This window comes from Pogona vitticeps, chromosome 4, assembly GCF_051106095.1.
Source record: "Pogona vitticeps strain Pit_001003342236 chromosome 4, PviZW2.1, whole genome shotgun sequence".
In the NCBI taxonomy this organism is placed as follows: Eukaryota; Metazoa; Chordata; class Lepidosauria; order Squamata; family Agamidae; genus Pogona; species Pogona vitticeps.
In genome coordinates this window covers 156,335,628-156,356,072 of record NC_135786.1, presented here as the reverse complement: position 1 = coordinate 156,356,072, position 20,445 = coordinate 156,335,628, and the positions used below count along the sequence as shown (strand labels likewise).

General features: G+C 39.3%; 1 protein-coding gene across 2 annotated transcripts in view; it reads right to left on the bottom strand.

Annotated features, from left to right (window-relative positions):
• Nucleotides 1-20,445, bottom strand: part of MYLK4 (myosin light chain kinase family member 4) — a 120,093-nt gene that overhangs the window by 36,780 nt on the left and 62,868 nt on the right. The window contains exon 1 of one of the 2 annotated variants that reach the window (XM_078393407.1): nt 2,897-4,242. The exons of the other annotated variant lie outside the window; for it this stretch is intronic. Within the exon in view, the coding sequence (XP_078249533.1) occupies nt 2,897-3,544 (648 nt within the window). The 5' untranslated portion in view covers nt 3,545-4,242. Of the gene's footprint in view, nt 1-2,896; nt 4,243-20,445 lie in introns of those variants that run through there. 2 annotated transcript variants of the gene reach the window in all.

The window sequence follows — 20,445 nt, the reverse complement described above, 5'->3', positions numbered from 1 at the left end:
ATAGGTAGATGGAAGGTGCAGTTGCTGCCACAATGTGAGGCAGGGAAGCCAGGCAGTAACGGTGCAAGAGAGAGTGTGATGTGGCAGCAGCTGTGGGCTTCCTTGCAGGAACCTGAGGGGAGAACCTCACTCTACCTAACGGGTGCCTCATCTTTTGATTTTCATCAGGCCTAGCTAACACAGCCAAAGTTGAGAGACTGCTGACATCTAACAAACATACAGAAGGGCACATCATTTCCTCCCTAACCTACAGCATTTGTTTCATTTCCCAACACAACAATAACACTAGAAAACAAAATCAACAATACCTAAAGGAACAAGCAAGAAATATGAGAAATAATTAAAGAACCAAAATGCTATAATAGTGAGCCCCCCCCCACTAGTTGACTGCATTAAACTGCTGCATGAGGTTATTTGAGATCTGCATCACTGATGGCAACATGCTGACATCACCCATGTCTACCTTCTGATGTCACCACACCCAGGAGATGCAGTGGGCCATTTGGAAGGAGTGCCTAGGTGGGAGTGCCTGTGTGGGTGGGAGACAATAAGCTGAGAGTCTATCCCAGACAAGGCAGTTTGTCTGCTCAGATGAGTGGTATTCAGCTTGTTCAGGAGAGGACTGTATTCCCTACTAGAGACAGAAAACACATGTCTCTCTATAAATTGTTGGTATTCAACTCCTATCACCCTAGTAACTAGAGGGGAAAAAATCTGAAATGGTTAGTCTTTATTTTCCAGAGTTACTAAGAAGTAAAAAAAAAAAAAAAGGTACTCGGCTTCATGTTGTATACACATTGTTTCTGGATGTGGCCTTGTGTAGCTTATGTTCTCAGATCTTACAAAAATTAAGAACTATGTTCTCCATTTTGTCTGGCACCTTATGAAAAGGCATTTGATGTCTTATGCATGCACACATTTTCTTAACACAGTGTTTTGGGTACTCCAATAGCCATGTGCCTTCATTAGGTCTCCTCCTCTGTGCTCCCTTTTGTCTCCAGGACCCTGACACTCCAAGGTACTGTGACCCACCTTCTCACCTCTTTCCTCCTGACCTAATCTGTGCTGTTGAGAAAAAGACAAACCAGATGGAAGCAGAGGATGCTTTCCCATGTCCTCACTTTTGTTGTTTGCATACTTGGAGGGGGCAGGAAAAGAAATGCTAATAGCAAGAAGGAAGGGTGAAGAAGAGGTACAAGACAGAGGGGCTCCAGTGAATGCCAGTGGGGCTCCCTGCAGAGAGGTAGGGCTTTGAAAGGTGCCCCAGTGATCTGCCCTGCTCAACTCACAGTTATCACAGTTATCGCTACCCACCTATTCCCCCCTCCCCCATGCAGCATATTTACCAGGCCAGGAGTATAATTTAAAGCTCATAGAAAAATTAGGAAGAATCAGCCAAGGCTTAGGCACTTTTGTATGGCTGATTTCATTAAGGAAATACATTTTATATATTTATTTATTTTTTTAAAAAAAACATGGTTAGGTTGCCTTTGAGAAGAAAGTCCTTTCAAGGTCGCTTCCAACAAATGTACAAGATAAAACTGCACTAGCAATTGTTTATTAAAATATCTTTAAATAATAAAGATATGGATTGTGTCATATCCTCAAACCTGTTGTAAAGGTTTTTGTGTGTATATTTCCAGCATTCTGTTCATATACAGAATGTATATGTTCTCACTATTTTAAAATGATACTTGGATAGTTATATAGATTATATGATGAAACCTTAGCCTGGATTATTGAAAGGAAACACTTCAGAAGCTGATGCCCCACAGCTATGTAGCCTGTCTCTCCCTCTACTGAATTACAGACATTTACTCCAACTGTGAAAGAAGATGAGGCTGTTTAAGGATAACTGTCTTGCAAAAGATCTTGGCTCAAGACTGAAATATTTAAAGTAATACAGACTGCTGAATAATATGGCAGCAAGTCCTTACTCAGGTCCTCCTACGAGCTCACTGGGAAGGTATGGCACACTATTATTTCAGTGCCACCATATCCAGTATGAAGATAATACTGCATGTCTGCCTTGCACTGGCCATAATTAAACAATGGACTTCCACAAGATTCTGATGTTTTCACTAGCAGGATTAGGACTGGAAATCTTTCTCCTTCTTGCAGGCACAATAACCTGCTCTGGAGCACTAGGAAATTCTTTTTCAACACCATGGAGGACAGCGGGGCAAGGGAGGGAGATTCTGATGGATCCTGACCTATGTATGTAAAGCATGGCAAACACTTTAAACATAGTGTTCATATGCATCATACTATGGAAATGATTCATTCTGAAATCAATGAGTTCTCTTTCAGTTGTATCAGAAATGTATTGTGACCCCAGCTTGTGGAGAGCTAAATTTTTTTTCAGCCCCATGTCAGAATCTTTTTAATGATCTGAAAAGGTCTGAAAAATGTCTAGGCACTTGTGCAGTCCTAGACATGGTTTAGTATTTTGAGAGAGCCATCCCATTAACTAGCAGTGACGGATATACCATCTACACACATCCAATCTAACACAATGTCATTGTCTGGCACATGCAAATGAATAAGAAGGGGAGATTATTATTTTAGGTTTCTAGCAATACAACCACTGTGGTTTTTGAAATGACAGGAAACCCAGGAATATTTGGATAGAACTTGATTGCATGAAATATACATTTTTGTCATTAAGCACAGTGGGAATATGACTTGCCAATTATGGTTTCTAGAACATGCAAACCCACCAAGCACTAATTTTATGAGTATTTCCCTTAAAATGTAGCGTTGAATGATTTATCACAGTTAACAACCAAGCAGTGTCCACTGAGCACATGAGAAGTAGAGAGCAGGAGGGAGAAAGAGACAAAGACAGACAGACAGAGAGAAAAAATTAGACTTCTGATAGCAATATTGAGCTCACCTTTTCATGCAGCTTGCTGATCACTGCTTCCCTTCTGTCTGAGAATGTCTGCATTCTGAAAATATTTCCTGATTTATCTTTTCTTAAGTAGCCACCGACTCTAAGGAGCTTACGAGGAGCTTCATTTCTACGCATTAAATCAGTGATTGTAGAAATTTTTAATTTCTCTACCAAAGAGCCAACGAGTTGCTGTACTCCCAGCACTACTTGTTCAAGTCCATCCAATCTTTTGGCTTGTTGTTCCGCACTCTTGTTCATATCAGAAAGTTTCTTGATGATTTCTATGCACAATACATTTATATCTAACTTTTCTGATGTTGGGGTGGATAGCCCAGCTCCCACATTTCTTTCTTGTCCTTTAAAGAGCTCAATATTTTTTCCCATACAAAAGATTTCCTGCTTAACACAGTCCAACTTCTGAAGAACATTGTCTTGCACAGTCAACAGTGTGTTTATTTTCTGATCCAAAGATGCAACCTTTCTATCCAGCACATTCAAGTTTTCAGGGGAGCTGACATTCTCCCTGGATAAAGGGGGCGCAGGCAAAGGTTCCTCTTCAGAAGGTGGACGTTGGTTCTGTAAAGCATTAGGGTCAAAGATTTTGGCCAAAGAGTTGACCACTGATGTCTTTTTGCTGGAGGTCGTCATTGTGCCTGTTCACATAGATGCACTGATGGTGATCATGAAGAACATCTTCAGAAGCTTTTTTTCACCCAGTTTCCAAAGGGACAGGGCTCTGATTTGTTAAATCACAATCAGTCCGTTCTACAGCAGTTCCATACGTTAGAAAGAAGTAGCATAAATTATAAAGAAGGTCCAGGCAGACATTTGCCAGGCATCCTAAATGCACTTGCAGGTGGTGACGTCAGATGTCAAAGGAGGGCAGAAGAACTATGTGCACTCAAGGGGAATTTGACACCATAAAGGCTAAAAGACATCTGAGTAGCGAAAGAAGCAAGAGACACTTTGGCAGCAGTGTGGCCCACTTGTCAGAGATATGCATCTGATATTCAGTTGGGCCTCTCATCTGCACAAAATAAGAGCCCTAAAGGGGAAGCTAAATTTGGGTACCTGAAATTTTTACAGATTAATGCTAATTGTTTGGATTACAGTGCCAGCTGCTTTTTTTTTAAAAAAACCACCCTTCATTCCCAGAGGTCCCCAAGTGAAAATGCATTTTCCTCTCTATTTATTCATTTATTTATTTAATACATTTTTTGGCTAATAAAAGAAGAAAACTTTGTGCATAATGCTTGGATCAAATCATCATAAAATAAATGTGAAGAGTCTAAGAACCACATCCTGAAAGCCAGCATAATTTTCTCAAAAAATAGATAGCAACTTATGCCCCCCTCCCTAATTTCACCTGCAGCTGGCAACTGACCTTCTGGCATCACAGTTTAAATCTTCTGGGTATAAAATAGCCATCTTCTTTGCAAAACATGGCCATCATAAACCCTAAGGCAAATAGAAACACAGAGAAGACTTTACACAGCTCTGTGTGTCCTCCGAAGTACGCAGCATGCTATTAGTCATTCAGGCTTCCCCCACTGACTAGAAATAGATTCAGTTCTTTTATATTTAATTCGGTACATGAAAGTGGGATGTTGTGCTTCTGTACTCATGATTCAAAGTGCAAGGAAATGGCCTGTTGTTGCTGCACAATACTGTGCCTATGTTGCCAAAGGATGCCAAGGTTTATATAACACAGGGCAGCCTGAGTGCTGAGGACACCACTGGCTGCAGTCAAGATGGTCTAAAGCAGTGGTCCCCCAACCTTGGGCCTCCAGATGTTCTTGGACTACAACTCCCAGAAGCCTTCACCACCACCTCTGCTGGCCAGGATTTCTGGGAGTTGAAGTCCAAGAACATCTGGAGGCCCAAGGTTGGGGACCACTGGTCTCATTTTAACTACCATTCACAAAGAGACACCAAGCAAGGGAAAATCCCACCCAGATCTACCCGGATCACCCGATATAGCCAGCAGGGGCGGCTGAGGGGTCTGACGCCGAGAGAGGCCCGGAAGGAAAAAACAAGAAACCGGGCCTTCTTGGCGGTGGCCCCTCGGCTGTGGAATGCCCTCCCAACAGAAATTCGGCTGGCACCCTCGCTGGGTGTTTTTAAAAGCCAGTTAAAAACTTGGTTATTTAAGAAGGCCTTCCCTCCAGTCAATTAAGTCTTTTTCTCTGTTTCTCTCTCTTTTTCTGGCTATTCCATCTTGGTAATCCTCTCTTTAAATTAATTGTTTTAAATTGAAATATGTAATTTTATGATTTTATATATTTTTATACTGTTTTGTTTTATTTTGTAAGCCGCCCCGAGTAGACATGGTCTAGAGGGGCGGGGTAAAAATCAAATAAATAAATAAATAAATAAATAAATAAATAAATAAATAAAATCCCAGAACCTGACTCCTTTTTTCATCAGTTAACCATTTCTCACCCAAACACAAAACAACTGTCATGGTTGTTTTTCAACAAGTGCAAATGGAAGAATGACCTGAAGCCTAGATTCAAAGTTATAATTTTTTTCTTTAGGCTGCCCCTGTTTTTAGAATTGCCTTGTAGAATGCTGATTTGCTCAGCTGCATGATAACATAGCTGTATTTCCCCCTAATACTGAAATGGAAAAGAAAGCCATCGCGTGGTTTTCTCTTATCATGTACAATGGAACACACACACTCTCTAGGGACATTGGAACCTGCAGGCTTGCAACTCACCTGCCATACACGTATGCAGCTTATGTTCTGGGATCCATGAAGTCACAGAAGCACCATTTGTTGGCCTTCCCAAGCCTCAGAGAGATAGGTTGTGAGGTAGGGCCACCTTCTCTAATAGGGGACCTTTTGCTCCACCATTGAAGGCTGAGGCTCAGAAAGTCATATCACACCTTCACAAGGCCTCCCAGGGATTGCAACGTTACAGCCTATTATAAACTGGATGGTACCTCACTTTAATAAGTATGAATAATTATAGCCTGCAGCGGTGAAGGTGCCCGAAATAGGTAAGGGACTTCTTGCATTTATGATGGTCCTGTGTTTTGATAAACATTCATTGGAAATCAGTTTGGTCAAGCTGTAGACCAAATGTGAAGTTTTGGTTCTTTGCAGTACAGTATTTATATGGAAGATATGTGAAGTTTAATGAATGTGAGCTCACAACATATAACAAGACTGTGTGTGTTGTCTGTGGTGCCTGTGTGCCTGTCAAATAGTGGAGGACACTACCCTCCTTGACAATACATACTTTATACCGACACTAACCATTTTTGCTACTTAGTACACTCTGTATTTCAACTGGATAAACTTTCTTTTCTTGTGATCCTTTGTGCCTCCTCATTGTGGATGCTTATGGCTGTGGACACATATGACTCCAAATAAAAGCAAGAACAACGATGAGCACCCCAGAATACCAGTTACAACACTGTGTAATATTTCATTGTCACAAATGTGTGGGTATGAGAACTGGATGTCCTAGCTGCGATTCAGTATCCCTAACAGAGTAACATCACGTCTGACATCCTAGACTTCTCTAGGGGATGAAGTGCGCAGGTTAGGGACTTTTACATTGTTTGCTACCCACCATTAGGTTCCTTTCCTTCTGAGCCGAAATTCAATATGCATGGTAGCAGGGAGACAAATAGATTTTCCCAAGAAATGGTCACAAAATAGTAATGCAAATTATTTGGGAGGCAGTGGCTTGGTCACTTTACAAAAGCTCTGTCTTCCTTTGCTGATATAGACTGATTCAGCTGCCTCCATTTTTGGACTCTCTTTATGAGAATAGTGGCTACGGGGACTGTCATAATTAGTACTGGCACTTCCAAATTCACCACTGCACTACTATTTGTCACTAACTAAGCTTTAGAAGACAGATTTCTGCCTCTCAGAATGGACAAAAACCTGTGGAAAATCTGGGAAACTACTGAACAACAGTATCATGGGGAAAGGAGTAAGACCTTCTGGAGAACCCCAGAGGACCAAATTAGCACCACCAGTAGGGCAGGATAGACACTGAAGATTTCTTCCTCTACCGTACAGATCCCAAATATGTTTGGCTTCTGCAAATGGCTGGATAGTTCAGTGAGAAGGAGAAGCCAGGTATTAGTAAGTCAATTCTCCATTGTGCCTCCTGGGAGAACAACCAGCTTATATGGTTTTGGCAAAGCTATATGACTCTAGAGCACCCTCCCCAGAAGAAGGGACTTGTAAACCACTTCTGAGTATAAACCTTGAAAATCCTAGGAAATGTTGCTATCCTTCAGAATCAACTTGATTGCCTGTAATTATTAATTCTATAGAGGGGATAGAAAGGGTGCCTATAGAGGGACGGACTGGGTACAAAAGTACACAGTAACATACATGATTTCCCATAAGGTGGGTTGGGATCACATTTCACCCCCTTTCTCCATATTGGTTACTACTTAAACTCTCTCACACATAAACATATATAAACACTCTATGATGGTACATATTTGTTTTGTCTAACTTAGTTGTCAGGGTTTCAGAAGTTTTAGCATTTTTTAAATGTTGTTTTCTCTTGTCTTGCTTTACGTCAAAAAACCTGGAAAGGATAGTTCTACAGAGTTCTGTCACAGTTCTGCCTCAATTTCTGGTATTGATTCATGGAAAATTCAGTGCTTTCAGACACTCTGGTGGTGGTAATGGTTATCTATCTATCTATCTATCTATCTATCTATCTATCTATCTATCTATCTATCTATCTATCTATCTATCTATCTATCTATCTATCTATCTATCTATCTATCTATCTATCTATCTATCTATCTATCTATCTATCTATCTATCTATCTATCTATCTATCTATCTATCTATCACAGACATCTTCAAGATTTAATGCATAAATATAGTCAACAATACTGTCACAACACTTATTTAAATTACTTTGATTTAAAAGCAGGAAATTGGAAGAGTGAGAAGGGATCTCTATTTCATGGAAAGAATAATACATAAGGCATCCCTAAAAATACCACGAGAGCCAAGGGCAGGAAAATTCCAGCAAGGAAAAATTATGTTTAGAAACACTTGGGAATATCCAAGTGGGTCTGCTAAAAGAATACAGTATCTGAATTCTCTGGACATTTGGACATCTGCAAAAATGTGTTAGTCCGAAAGAATTGGGAGAGGTGTTTGTACCATCTGTAAGACAAGACCATTCTACAGAAACACAACTCACAAAGCACATCAGTGAAAAGGGTCACACATAATTCTAACACTGACTTTCCCTTCCCCCTATCTTCCAAATACCGTAGGCCAAAAGTCAGTCATATGTCAGCAGCCATAAGGGAAGTCTGCTACTGTGTTAGACTCCACAGCTGGTCAACAAATCCACTGAGGAGAACGTGATAGAAATCTGAGGAAATGCAGGCATTGGATTCCATAGATTCCCTTTGTCCTGTATCTCTACCTTAAGATACCAATAAAATGGAAATATTGGTTTATTTGTATATGTTACAGAGACATATGGGTCAGAGAGGTGGAAAGAGCTCAGTTGGTTTGGTATTCAGATATCTACCACACAAATGCCTTTTAAAAAGAGGAGGCCCAAAAGATTTTGCTGCATGAGGTGAAAAACAAGATGGCATCTGATCTCATTCCATGTATAAACACCAACATCACATTCAAATGAACTCCAGTAATGACAATGGCACAGCATCCTCTACAACAGTTGTTGGCAGAAAGTTAGCACATGGGGCACAGCGTGACACACGGGACTCTCCAGTAATACCTTGCAGTCACTTCTTGGAATCTGCCAGCTGAAGCGACTGTCTCACTTTGTGTATTGTTAGGATTTGCTTTGCCTTGAAATCCTCTGATGAAGTTGAAGTAAAGACATTCTCAGTATAATATTTTCCTACCTTGACCCAATCAGTTTCATCCTCATGCCTCAAATGCCTGCTGTGGAGCACTCTTTGCATCCTCACCATAGCAGGTGAGTGAGATGTTCCTTCTGGTACCTTGGCTTTAAGATATATAGGGTTTGAAAGGTAAGCTCCTACCCTTTGAATTGTACTGAGATCCAGAAATGGCTTTGTGACCAGTGAAGGCATTAATGAACTGGCAGGATACAATGACACAGACTGGTCCCTATGAAAAGCTGCATTGCAAACTACCTGAAATTACTTAAACAGTCTTCAAAGGCAGCCTTACTTATCATGCATTGCAGTAAGGCAGTTTGGGAATTAACAGAGCATCCAGCATTGCCCTAACCTTGGGCAAAATGAGCAAACCACCAGAGGCAGCTAATTTTATGTCTAATGAAAGGGTAGCAATAATGTCAATTATTTAATTTCTTTCTTTCTTTCTTTCTTTCTTTCTTTCTTTCTTTCTTTCTTTCTTTCTTTCTTTCTTTCTTTCTTTCTTTCTTTCTTCTGTCAGGAAAGGTGTAAGGTACTTATAGAATTTTTTTCCCCTCAGGTACCAAAATAACTTATTAAAAGTAAGTTGCCATGTAGAGGGAAAGAAAAAAAAATGGAAGAGAAAGAAAAAAAGAGCAAAACTGACAGAAAGGACATTTATATACTTTATTTTATTTGGACTTATACCCCACCCCTCTAGACAAAGTCTACTGGGTTAATCTAATGATTAACAGAATATAGGGCATTTTAAATATTTGTCTCAATAAGAATATAAATAGAATCTGTTGGCAGTTTGAAGATTTTCTTCATAGTTTCTCAATAATAATTAAAACCATAACAACAAGAATAATTTGCATTTACTCTTTTTTCCATAACCTAAGGGGTGACCATGGAATGCTCCTGTATGGATTCTTGATTTGCATATAACATGAAATAATATTATATTGCATTTTAAAAGCTATATATTTTAACTGTACTTTTATTTAATTAAGCTGGGACATCAGTCTTTCTGTCATGGTTATTTGCCCTGACTCTAGATACTAAGAATTTGGTGTTACAGGCTCTTGAATGTTTTAGCTTTTTAGCTATTGCCCTGTGAGTTGGCATCAGTTAACATTTTTAGCATCACTTATGCACGTTGCTTTTCCCAGATTCTTAACTGAGCCAATGCTGGTATGACATTTTTAGTTTGATGTGGAGCATTGGCCATTTCTACAAATATCATATTCTAAAACCCTACCATAAAACGGTGTCAAAATAATTTAAACCACGCACCATGAGCTGGGAGGGAGAGTCACATTTTATTGCTTGGCCCAGGATCCAAAAACTCTTGGACCAGCCTTGCTGACCACAGGTGTGTGTGAGAGGAACTACCTATAAAAATAGAATATCATGGTGCTTCATTATGTTGGATCCTATAGGTTGATGCCTTTCATTTCACACAAATGTTTGCTATAATCTTGCCTCCTATAAATTTCAATGGATGTTATTATCTTTCAATGTTACATTTTTAATATGTGCTATAGGAAAAAACAAGTGGGATTTCCATTTTTCTGAAAAATGCTCACTTAAAAAAAATCATTCCTGGATTGATGCACTATGTCCACAAGTTATTTCATGATACTTATTTGCTGGAGGATGAGACTAAGCATCTTGTAGTTTATGACAGCTGGCTTTAAACATGACAAATAGGAGCTCAAATAGAAATATTCCAGAAGTAAATCCCAGCTCCGGCCTTTTTTTGGGTGCAAGCCATCCATCTGCCAGAATACACTCATCATTCACAAATGAAGACCACCACTGTACTTCACCACCAGTAGATCTAAAGTCATTGTCTCTTAAAATTCCCTGAAGTTTAATATTCCTAGCTTCCCTTATGATTTCAAATGATTTATTCATTTTCCTACCTAAAACTTCTATAGCCGCTCATAAAAATGACAGCACCTGCCTTGTATGAGTTTGCATCTTGTGCATAAGGCACACAGAGATCGCTGCTTTGCCTTGTAATACTAGAGAAATAACTCTGTGACAGATATCACCATGTTCTCCCAATTTAACTGTCCTTTGCTCTCCCAGAAATTCTTGGGAATTGTAGATTGTTAACCATCTGATAGAGATTTTTCTTACTCTGGGAATAATCAGCTAGAATTTCCCCCTCTTTCCTCTCTTCTCCTCCATCTCAGTTCCAAGATAGGCAGGGTAGTCCTAACTCAAAGCTATACTAGCTGGTAGGAAGTCAGGATTAAGTACAAGTCTCTTCTGTTACCAAAAGTGCCCTTTTGTGGGCAGAAAACTCTTCTGCTAGCCTGTCTCAGAGATCTGCTGAGAGAACAATCTGCTGCAGGATTGTTCTGCTGCTAAAATTGGTCTACAGAAGAAGCAAAAATTAGAAGGCAGATCAAGGATGGAAGAAGGAAAGAGCCAACTCATGTCACATCCATACCTTCTCCAACTCAGCCACTGTGCCAGCTTGAAATCAGGCCAGGAAGAGGGAAGTATGGAACAATTTTTGACATCCCTTGGCAGGGAGGTTTTCATACAACACAGATTCAGCTAGCCTAATATCTACATGACTAGCTGGGGGTTGGAATTAACAAATAAGACAGCTGTAATTAGCTAATTTTAGATAATGTTTAACATAATTAGCACCTACAAAAGTTAATTTTCAGTAACACCCAATTACTTTCAAAATTACTTTTAAGGATATTTTGATACAGATTTATCAGTCTTTGTGCCATTCTCTTATCACATTTAAGTGGTAAAAGAAGTATTCTTTAGTTTGTCCTTTTTTTTATACCTGTTTCCAAGGTAAAATATCAGAATGTACCATTTAGAGGGAACTGGAGGATATTTCTGTGTATTTTTCTGGTCTGCTGGAAATTACATACAATGTACAGTATTAATAATGCACAGTGCAACAAACAATCTGTTTGTTGGAATTACAATAATGGCAATGTGGCTTCCAAGAAGCAATGAGTAACGCAAAGAGTTCCTTTCAAAGAGCAGTGTTCTGAACTTTGAGATGGTCCTTTGACATCTTGCTCCATTAGGCTTGCAGTCTAACACATTTATCACAGCATGAGTTTTTCATGAACTATAACCAACTTCATCTGGTATGTCGGCTAAATCCAACCCAGCACTGGCATTTCACTATCAACATGACAGAACTTTGTTCCCCTCCCTCTGAAACCCTTACAATTGCTCAGAACTGGCTTGCCAACCATCCATAGTGTGCATTTGGAGTTCACAGGTGGGTGGGCTTCAATGGCAAGGACAGATTGGCTGTCCTCCCACTTCCACTCCATTCCTTTGTTATGCTAGTGGAAGTCCTGTGTCAGATTTTGCGCATGAGGTATTATTCTGTACTTCAGACATAGAGACAATATGTTCCCTGCTGTATGTAACACACACAGAGAGAGGGTATTCTGAGTAATATTGAATACAGCTGATGCAATAAGCTATAGTTCATCAAAGCTCTTGCTAAAATAAATTTGTTAGTATTTCTGACCCCACAGGGATCTTTGTGTCTTCTTCCTGCTTCCCGTGGAACTACAATTCCAAGAAAGCACTAGACAAAGAGAACCACCATTAGTTTTAATATATTTTAATTAAATAAATAAATCTAAGTCTGTTGTGTCAACAAAACTTAAGCTTGCAATGTTTAGACATAATATTAATTACACATATAAACAAACGTAAAAAATGCATTCTCTTCCACTGCCCCATCTCCTCCTGGACCTTCACCACTTTGTTCAAGCAGGTATTTTTAAAAGATCTTTGTTCACTCCAACATTCTCCAGTAGAGGCCCTCCTTGACCATGTTCCTGTCCTGTCTTCACATGTCCAGTTTCCAAGACTATATTCCTGGAGGCCAGGAGCTGTGCATCTCTGGCCATCCGCCTGGGAATGCAAGGAACCAACCCTAGGTTCAGCATCTTGAGGTTTATTTTCAACCACAAGGAGTTGTGGATTCTAATAATTCAGAGTTTGCAATACAACTGCTTCATATTTTGTTGATATCCGTTTCCAAAACAATGTGGAGCTCTGGAGGTACCAAGAGTTGTCAAACAGCTATTGCTGCAGAGGCTGTGGATTTAACAGCAACAAACAAGCAGTAAGAACCTGGGTAATGCCCGGAAATAAATTAAGAACAAACTCAGCAGGGGCTTTCCCCAGGCACTCAAAAGCCTCTTCAACGGATAGCCCAAGTTTTTCTTAGTATCAAGATATCTGTTTAGAACCTGTGTACTGGAGTCTCAAAATCCTCAGGTTTTCATTGTAGCATATGTAAGTGACTTAAACTATTTTAAAACATCCATTTCAATTTGAGATATCTACTAGATCCTGGTTGAATCCTCAGTTTGTTGTTCTCCTGGCCAATGGCAGTCATTAGCACGCTTTGTCCAGTCTATTTTGTATAGGTTCTGCTCTTTGGTTTGGATTATGTTATAGGCACACAGTTCTTGGGCACGGTGTCAAGGGGATTTTAATCAATGGAATAATATCTGAATATTTCTGTTCTCCATTTGGCTGTTTTTCTTTAACTAATAACCATCTGTAACAAGTTCCTTTATAAGTAAGAAGTGCTGACTTTAAAAATAACATACTGTAGAGGTATGTACACATTTCATAATGCCATGGAATGAGCGGCAAAAGCATTTGCTGTTTAGTGGAACAAGTGTAATGTTTTTTTTAATTAATTAAACAAATTAAGTTTATATTTAGACTTTCTAAGAAGCATTTTCCCCCAGAAATTATTCAAGTTAAATGCTGTTCAGTTTTAAATAAACAGGATGGGCAAAGCCTGGAAGTAGAAAGAACAGAAAGGATGCAGTGGGTCAGTGGAGAAACTCTTCCAGAAATGGTTAGACATTATGATTTAAGGACAGTTTTCCCCAGCCAGCTGTTTCCAGGTGTAATGGGCTACACATCCTACTGTTGCCAGCCAGCAATTGGATTTTTATGCATTGAGAAAATACCAGATTGGGGAAGCAACTTAAAATTGTCTGGAAGAGTGTCTTGTGGGCAGAATATTATATGCAATTCTCTCTATCAATCCTATGATTTTTAACTTTAATGTCAATGATTAATATACTAGCAACGTAATTTGTTCAACAATTTTTCAACCTAATAAATTGATTATATTGTTTAATCAGTGGAAAAAATATGTTGGATACCTTATACTAATGTGCCAAACGTTATTGTTATTTTTGAGTAGCCTGTCTAGGCACTGCTGGGATAATATCTTACCATTCCTGTTTTCTATTTAATTGTAGATAGAGATGAGCACAAAATGAATCATAAAGCCATTTTGTGGTTTATTCTGGGGTGTTTCAGGGGAACATATCTGCCCAGAACGAAAGGAAACACAAAACTATTATTGCCATTGGCGAGTCATATGTGGGCTATAACTTGGACATCCTGAATCCAGTTTTCACCACATTGGAGAAGATGGGGAGGAAAGTCAGCTGAAGACTCTCCAAGAGTTTGGCATCTCTAACTCCTGTAAGTCCCAAATGACATGAACCATGAAACAGTTTGTTTTGTCAGAAGGTTTGTGAAAGCTCATGGTTTGTAGTTTGTGAATAGTGACGGATGACAAAACATTGTGAACCACTGTTTTCCCAGTTTGTGCCCATCTCTACTTGCAGATGATGCCCTTGGTGGCTGTATAGGCTATCTTTCATAGTCCAGCAAAACTACTATGTTTCCCATTTGTTGTCCTGTTGAGCACAGATTTTTAATAAAAATTGGTTCTGAACCAGTATCTCTCCTGTTCTGTTGCATAATTTGGGGCTGCTACGGAACTGGCAGATGGCTTTCATCCCAAAATTTGCTCCTAGCGAAAATGTTCCTGGTCACTCACAAGGATTTGAGTAGCTCACAGCCTATACCAGAACATCTCCTCAGCAATACATAGTACAAAGCTGGAAACAGACAGCAGTGTATTAGTAGCAGTTGGTACCCTTTTGGCATGAATATTCTGTTCTGAGTTACAAGAATTTCTACAAAACCCTGTTAGTTGGAAATGTAATATCTTGTTGCAAGAGATAATACAATTGCATAATACCTGGAATGAGGTGACATGCTGTGTTTTACATGATATATGACTGTGGTGTTGATAGGGTCATCTCGAAAGGTTGTCTGGAATTCCATTCAGTCCCCTTCTCTTCTACCCAGAGGAAATGACAACAGTTTAGAGTACACACAGAGATCGCTCTGGTCCTGCACTCAATGAGGCACAGATAGGAAATTTATAGCATCCGTGTGGTCTCTTTGCACAATGATTCTACCACCTGTTAATCAATTATGAATCCTGACCTCCCACACTAGGAGCTCACTGACCATAAGGAGTTCTGCAACTCTCTTTGGTGATCCATCACTGCAGGACACTTGATGTTCAATTACCATCATGTGTCTGGTGTACTTTCTTGTGAACATTCTCTCCATCATAAAACTGCAGATAGCAGAGACAGTGAGCCTGGGGTGTCTCATTATAATTGGCACTTTCTTTCTCAACAGTCACAAGACCTTTGCTGGCTCAAGCTTTCTTTGAAAGGCAGATGCGATCGATGCTGAGTGCTAAAAAAGATTTGCTAAGAAAAATCCCCTTGATTCATGGCTTTGTGTAATACCTGGGCACTTCTTTGAAACAAGTTATTTTCTTGTGCCATTGACTGAAAATGTTTGAATCAACAATATCAGAATTACTGTACATAACTGCATCACTTTCCTATTTCAGAAGAAATTGAGTCTGACTGCTTATCTGCAATCCCTATGCTTCCCTTATTTTTTATTTACCAGCTCTTTTGTTCTCACAACCCATGCTTTCTTTCTGCTGTTGACAGGGACTGTACCCCCTCCCTGCCCATATTATTGGGGTCACCTATACAACTGTTCCTCTGATTTAATCAAGTAATCCAGGAATCCCAAAAGTCTGAGCTGTGCATTTCTGTTTGTGATTCTACAGGAGCGACATCCTAAGTATTCCCAGAGTTACCAGTGGGGACAAAGCTATTGTATATTTAATTATTATAGTGTATGTCCCATCTTTCTTTAAAAAAACAGTACTCAGGGCAAAGAACAAACATCACTACAGATAGATTAAAATCAGGTAAGCAGCAGATTAAAAACAGAACCATGAAAAAGCACAGCAATCAGAAGAATTGAAATCATCACAGAAATGGCACCTTCCATATTACACAAAATGATTTTTAGTGGTCAAGGCGTAATCGTTGTTTCTTGAAAAAAAGCATAGATCAGGTTGGTGTGTGTCTGTGCAAGGGCGAGTGGAGTTGTAATTAATATCAGAGTAGACATGGAGGGAAAGTTTGAATCTTTACCACAGTAGTCTTGAAAAAAATCCCATAACTTTGAATAATTCACTTTTACCAGGACTTCATTCTGTGGCATGGTCAAAGGAGTGGAACTGATTTCTATTGACTTTCAGCTCAGAGATGTTAACCTGCATTTTATGACTGGTGTCATGGCAAAGTCACCACACACACACACACACAATGCATTTCTGTGCCTTTTAACAAACCAAGCTGCTGAGCCTGGTGTGTGACTTGAAGCTCACTTTGAAAAAGGTATAACCTGTCAACGCCCAAAGGAAAGTCCCCCTCCCTGGAAAAAATAATTGGCAGCATTTTCCTCAAGGACATGAGCAGAGGAGGAATTCCACCTCCATGTCTGTTCTGGTAACATTAATTATCAGTGCTGTCAGCTGATACAGTTTGCCTACATGTAGAAGCCACATTGCAGAAAAGGGGTGCAGGCGAAAATAGGGAGTGTGTGGAGGGAAGAGTTTCATTTTAGGTTATTCTTTTACAATAATTTACCGAAATTCGTAAGATTTCTTCTCATTCAAGATGGAAAGAATTTGAGATTTTAAAAATTTGCACATGGGAGTAATTGAAAAGGATGTACGTATTGAGTGATCCAGGCCCAGGCTATGAACACTTAACTTCTGAAGGTGTGCATCTGAATCTTTGTGTATGCAGCCATGACAGTGCTGAAATAGAGCTGTCACCTCTTCTTTCCTTTTCCCTTTCCCTTCTTTCTTTTTTTGGAAGAGGCTGCTCATCTTAACACTCAGCCCTGCAGTGTGGTGGATAAACTGCAGTACTGCAGTCAGGCTGCGTTCATCACCTGAGTTCAATCCCAGTGGGTTCAGGTAGCTGACTCAGAGTAGATTCAATCTTTCATTCTTCGAAAGTTGGTAAAATGAGTACTCAGCTCATTGCAGGGCAAAGTGTTTTTTGTATAAAATGTAAACCACCCAGAGAGTACTCAAGCACTGGTGGGGGGGCAGTATATATATGTTGAAGCAACAACAACAACAAATACTACTGCTATATGACATGTAGGCACAAGATGGTCCTCTCCACTCTGGGGTCAGCTGTATCTGTTGCCTTTATCAATGTAAATATAGACTTTTTTATTTCAGTTTATTCCTGAGGAATTTAACAAAATTCACAAATTGTATTACAGGCCACGAGATTTAACAATTCAAATGTGAACGAAAGTGAAACTGATTGATTTCTTTTTCCTAGCTGAGAAGAAATCTTTCAGTCTGATTGCAAAACCAGAGCCATACATATCAATGGAACGCTTTGTGAATTATAGTCAAAGAGTGGAAGATCAGGTCTTTAATGAAAGGTTTTATGTACCATTATAAATGATGATGCCTACTGTCCCCTTGCTGCCTGTTAGCTCCAACCTATTCCCTGCTATCCATTATATCTGCCCCCATATGAAGATTCTTGCAGTGGTTTAGCAGCCCCTAAAGTCATGTTTCTTCCTTTTTTTGGATTTTTTACAAATTGCTATTGAAGGGGGAAAAATAAATAAGAGACCTGAATTTCACCGGGCAGACGAAAACGTTGTGATAAATTATCCGCTAATAGTGCACAAGTGTACTTCCAAGTGTAGTTTTGGAAGGAACATTCCTGATGTTCTGAGGCGAAAGCCAGAGGTGTCATAACTCTGAGGAAGGGGAATGAAAGAGGCTTTGTGTCTCCAGGTGCAGCCGGCAGGAGCCGGACCTCATTCCATGTTCAGGAGACTGCTTCAAATCTTTGGTTGCAATCCAAAGCAGTTCTGGCAACCAGCATCCTGTCTTAAAAATTTATAAACCACAAAAGGCCTTTTCTTAAAAGAAAGTTAATTTTGGATGGGTAGCCCTAAAACACTTGAAAAGGGACAGCAGTCAGAAGCTGTTAGGTGGAAAATCAGAGAGGAGAAAAGACTTCTCACTCCAGCATAATCAACTGAAAACATAGCAAAATGAAAACTGGTGGCAAGGAAATCTATATAGATCAAAATTTCATGTTGAAATCTTCAGGCCAGAGGTCAAAAATTGCCCCTTCAGCTGCAATACAGCACTTTGGTGGAGATATTATAGCAGTCTTCCAGTAACATTATATTGACAGATACTACTGGGATTTGTTGCTCATTTATTTTTACAACTGTAATACTCTCCACACATTCTTTAAATACGCAATCCAGATAATCACAGCTAGAGAACAACCAGTATTTTGTGTTACACATAGTGATGAAGATTGAAATATTGTTATTTATCCTTTGATTAAGAAGTCATTGTGAAGCTGAAATTCATTCCAAAACAAAGGCAAAGTCATTAATTATTTAGAGCCCCTTAATTCTCTTCTTCCCACTCGGATTACTGATTAAATATACCATGGTCGCCACCTCACAGACAAAAATTTGCTTTCTCTGCTCTTCTAGGTTGAGAAAGGCTTCATATAGTGATCAAGTGAATGGTCCTAAAGCATGCTTAGAATCTCTTGAGGTATAAAAAATGGCTGTTGAATCAGAAGAACGAACTCTTTCAACAGCATCGTTAATGCTGACTCAGGGTATAATCCAGTCAAAGATAAGCACACTTTAATCTTATTGATTATTTTAATAAAAGAATTACACAGGTCCTTAACTTCTTTCCTGGAATCAATGGGTGTTGAGTTATGCCCCATTTAATACATTAACTGAGATATTATTAGCTTATGATATCCTATTTGACTTAACTTAAATATCACTATCTGTTTCTAGATTAATGATATTAATGAAATAATAGGTAACTGTAATATATAAATGTTCCCAGTAATCTTCACACCTGTAAGATTGATAAACAGAAGCCTAGGTGTACAATATGACCAGACAGCCAAAGAAAGGGTTTAACACTGTTTTCTGATGGAATGGGATGTTTTTCAATATTCCTTAATATTGGTTATGGGTCTCATTTGTTTTAATATAAAAATAATATGAACCATCTTTTAAATCACCTTAAATCAACCAAGAAAGAGTATATTCTAGGCTAGTCCTCAGGTTAAGATTATCATGTATGCATCACCAAAGCGAGAAGACATGAAAGACACAAGACACCCATGCTATGATCTTTAAGTACTTCAGGTGCTTAGCAGACATCTGTAGTGGCCATCTAAGCATGCATCACAAAAGAAAGGGGGAAAGATCTCATTAAAAAAGAGGACAAGACAGGCTAATTTATTTCTATGCAAAATTAAAAAATAACTATCATGGCTTAAGAAACAGAAATATGTCTCACCATACTAGGTAAGACTGTGAAGAGATGACCTGTGTGCTTGCTAGACAATCTCTCCAGATGCTTACTGTCGACTGGCAATTGGAAAGCTTCAGCTTTATTTGTTCCTATTGTTTTTTCAGATCTAAGTGTATTTATATACCTATACAGACAATCTCTCATGCTATTGGTACAGGATTTGGTTAATTGTTGATCACTGCCACTGAGACACAGGCTTCTGTTTCCACCATTTCATCAGTGTTGGTACAAATTTGCTGTTCGCTATGTTCCATTTCCAAGTCCTGTTCTTTTTCACTGTTCTGAATATCATTGACTGATTGCAGCTTCTCCTTGACATTCCAACTGGTAACACACATCTGTCTGGCTGCCAGTTTCCCTCCATAGATTAGATTTCGTATTAACTCTTCCAGCTGAACTCTTATATGTACATTTAGCAAGCATCAAAACTCCAGATCCTTATGAAGTAAATGGGGTACTTCATGTTGAATAATTCCCAGTCTTATTTTCTGAAAAGATCCTTTTACACCTATGAAATTAACATTCCATAAAGATGAATTTGTCTTAGCCCCTCTTTCTGTCTCTCTCTCTCTCTTAGGGCATGCTATTCATGAGGGAGCATTGAAACACACCTGCAGCTCAAAGAGACACATTCCATGAAATGTGTCTTTGGATTTTTCCAGATGTTTAAATTCAAAACCCAAACTTTAGAGCTCATACTTCCAGATTCAAAATTTGTTAGTACAATTCTGTATCACAGGCCAGGCAAAATATCTGCCTCAGACAGAGAGCTCAGAAACATTCAAAAATGTTTCTTGAACTACAGCTCCCAGAATTTCCATAGAATATATTTTGAGTTGTAGGCTAAATCTGCATGCTGTCTTCAATCCACACTGAATTCGCAACAAATTTTGTCACTGCCAATAATACAAGCCATTTGTTGTTGTTTAGTCATTTAGTTGTGTCCGACTCTTCGTGACCCCATGGACCAGAGCACGCCAGGCCCTCCTGTCTTCGACTGCGTCCCAGAGTTGGATCAAATTCAAGTTGGTAGCTTCGAGGTCACTGTCCATCCATCTTGTCCTCTGTTGTCCCC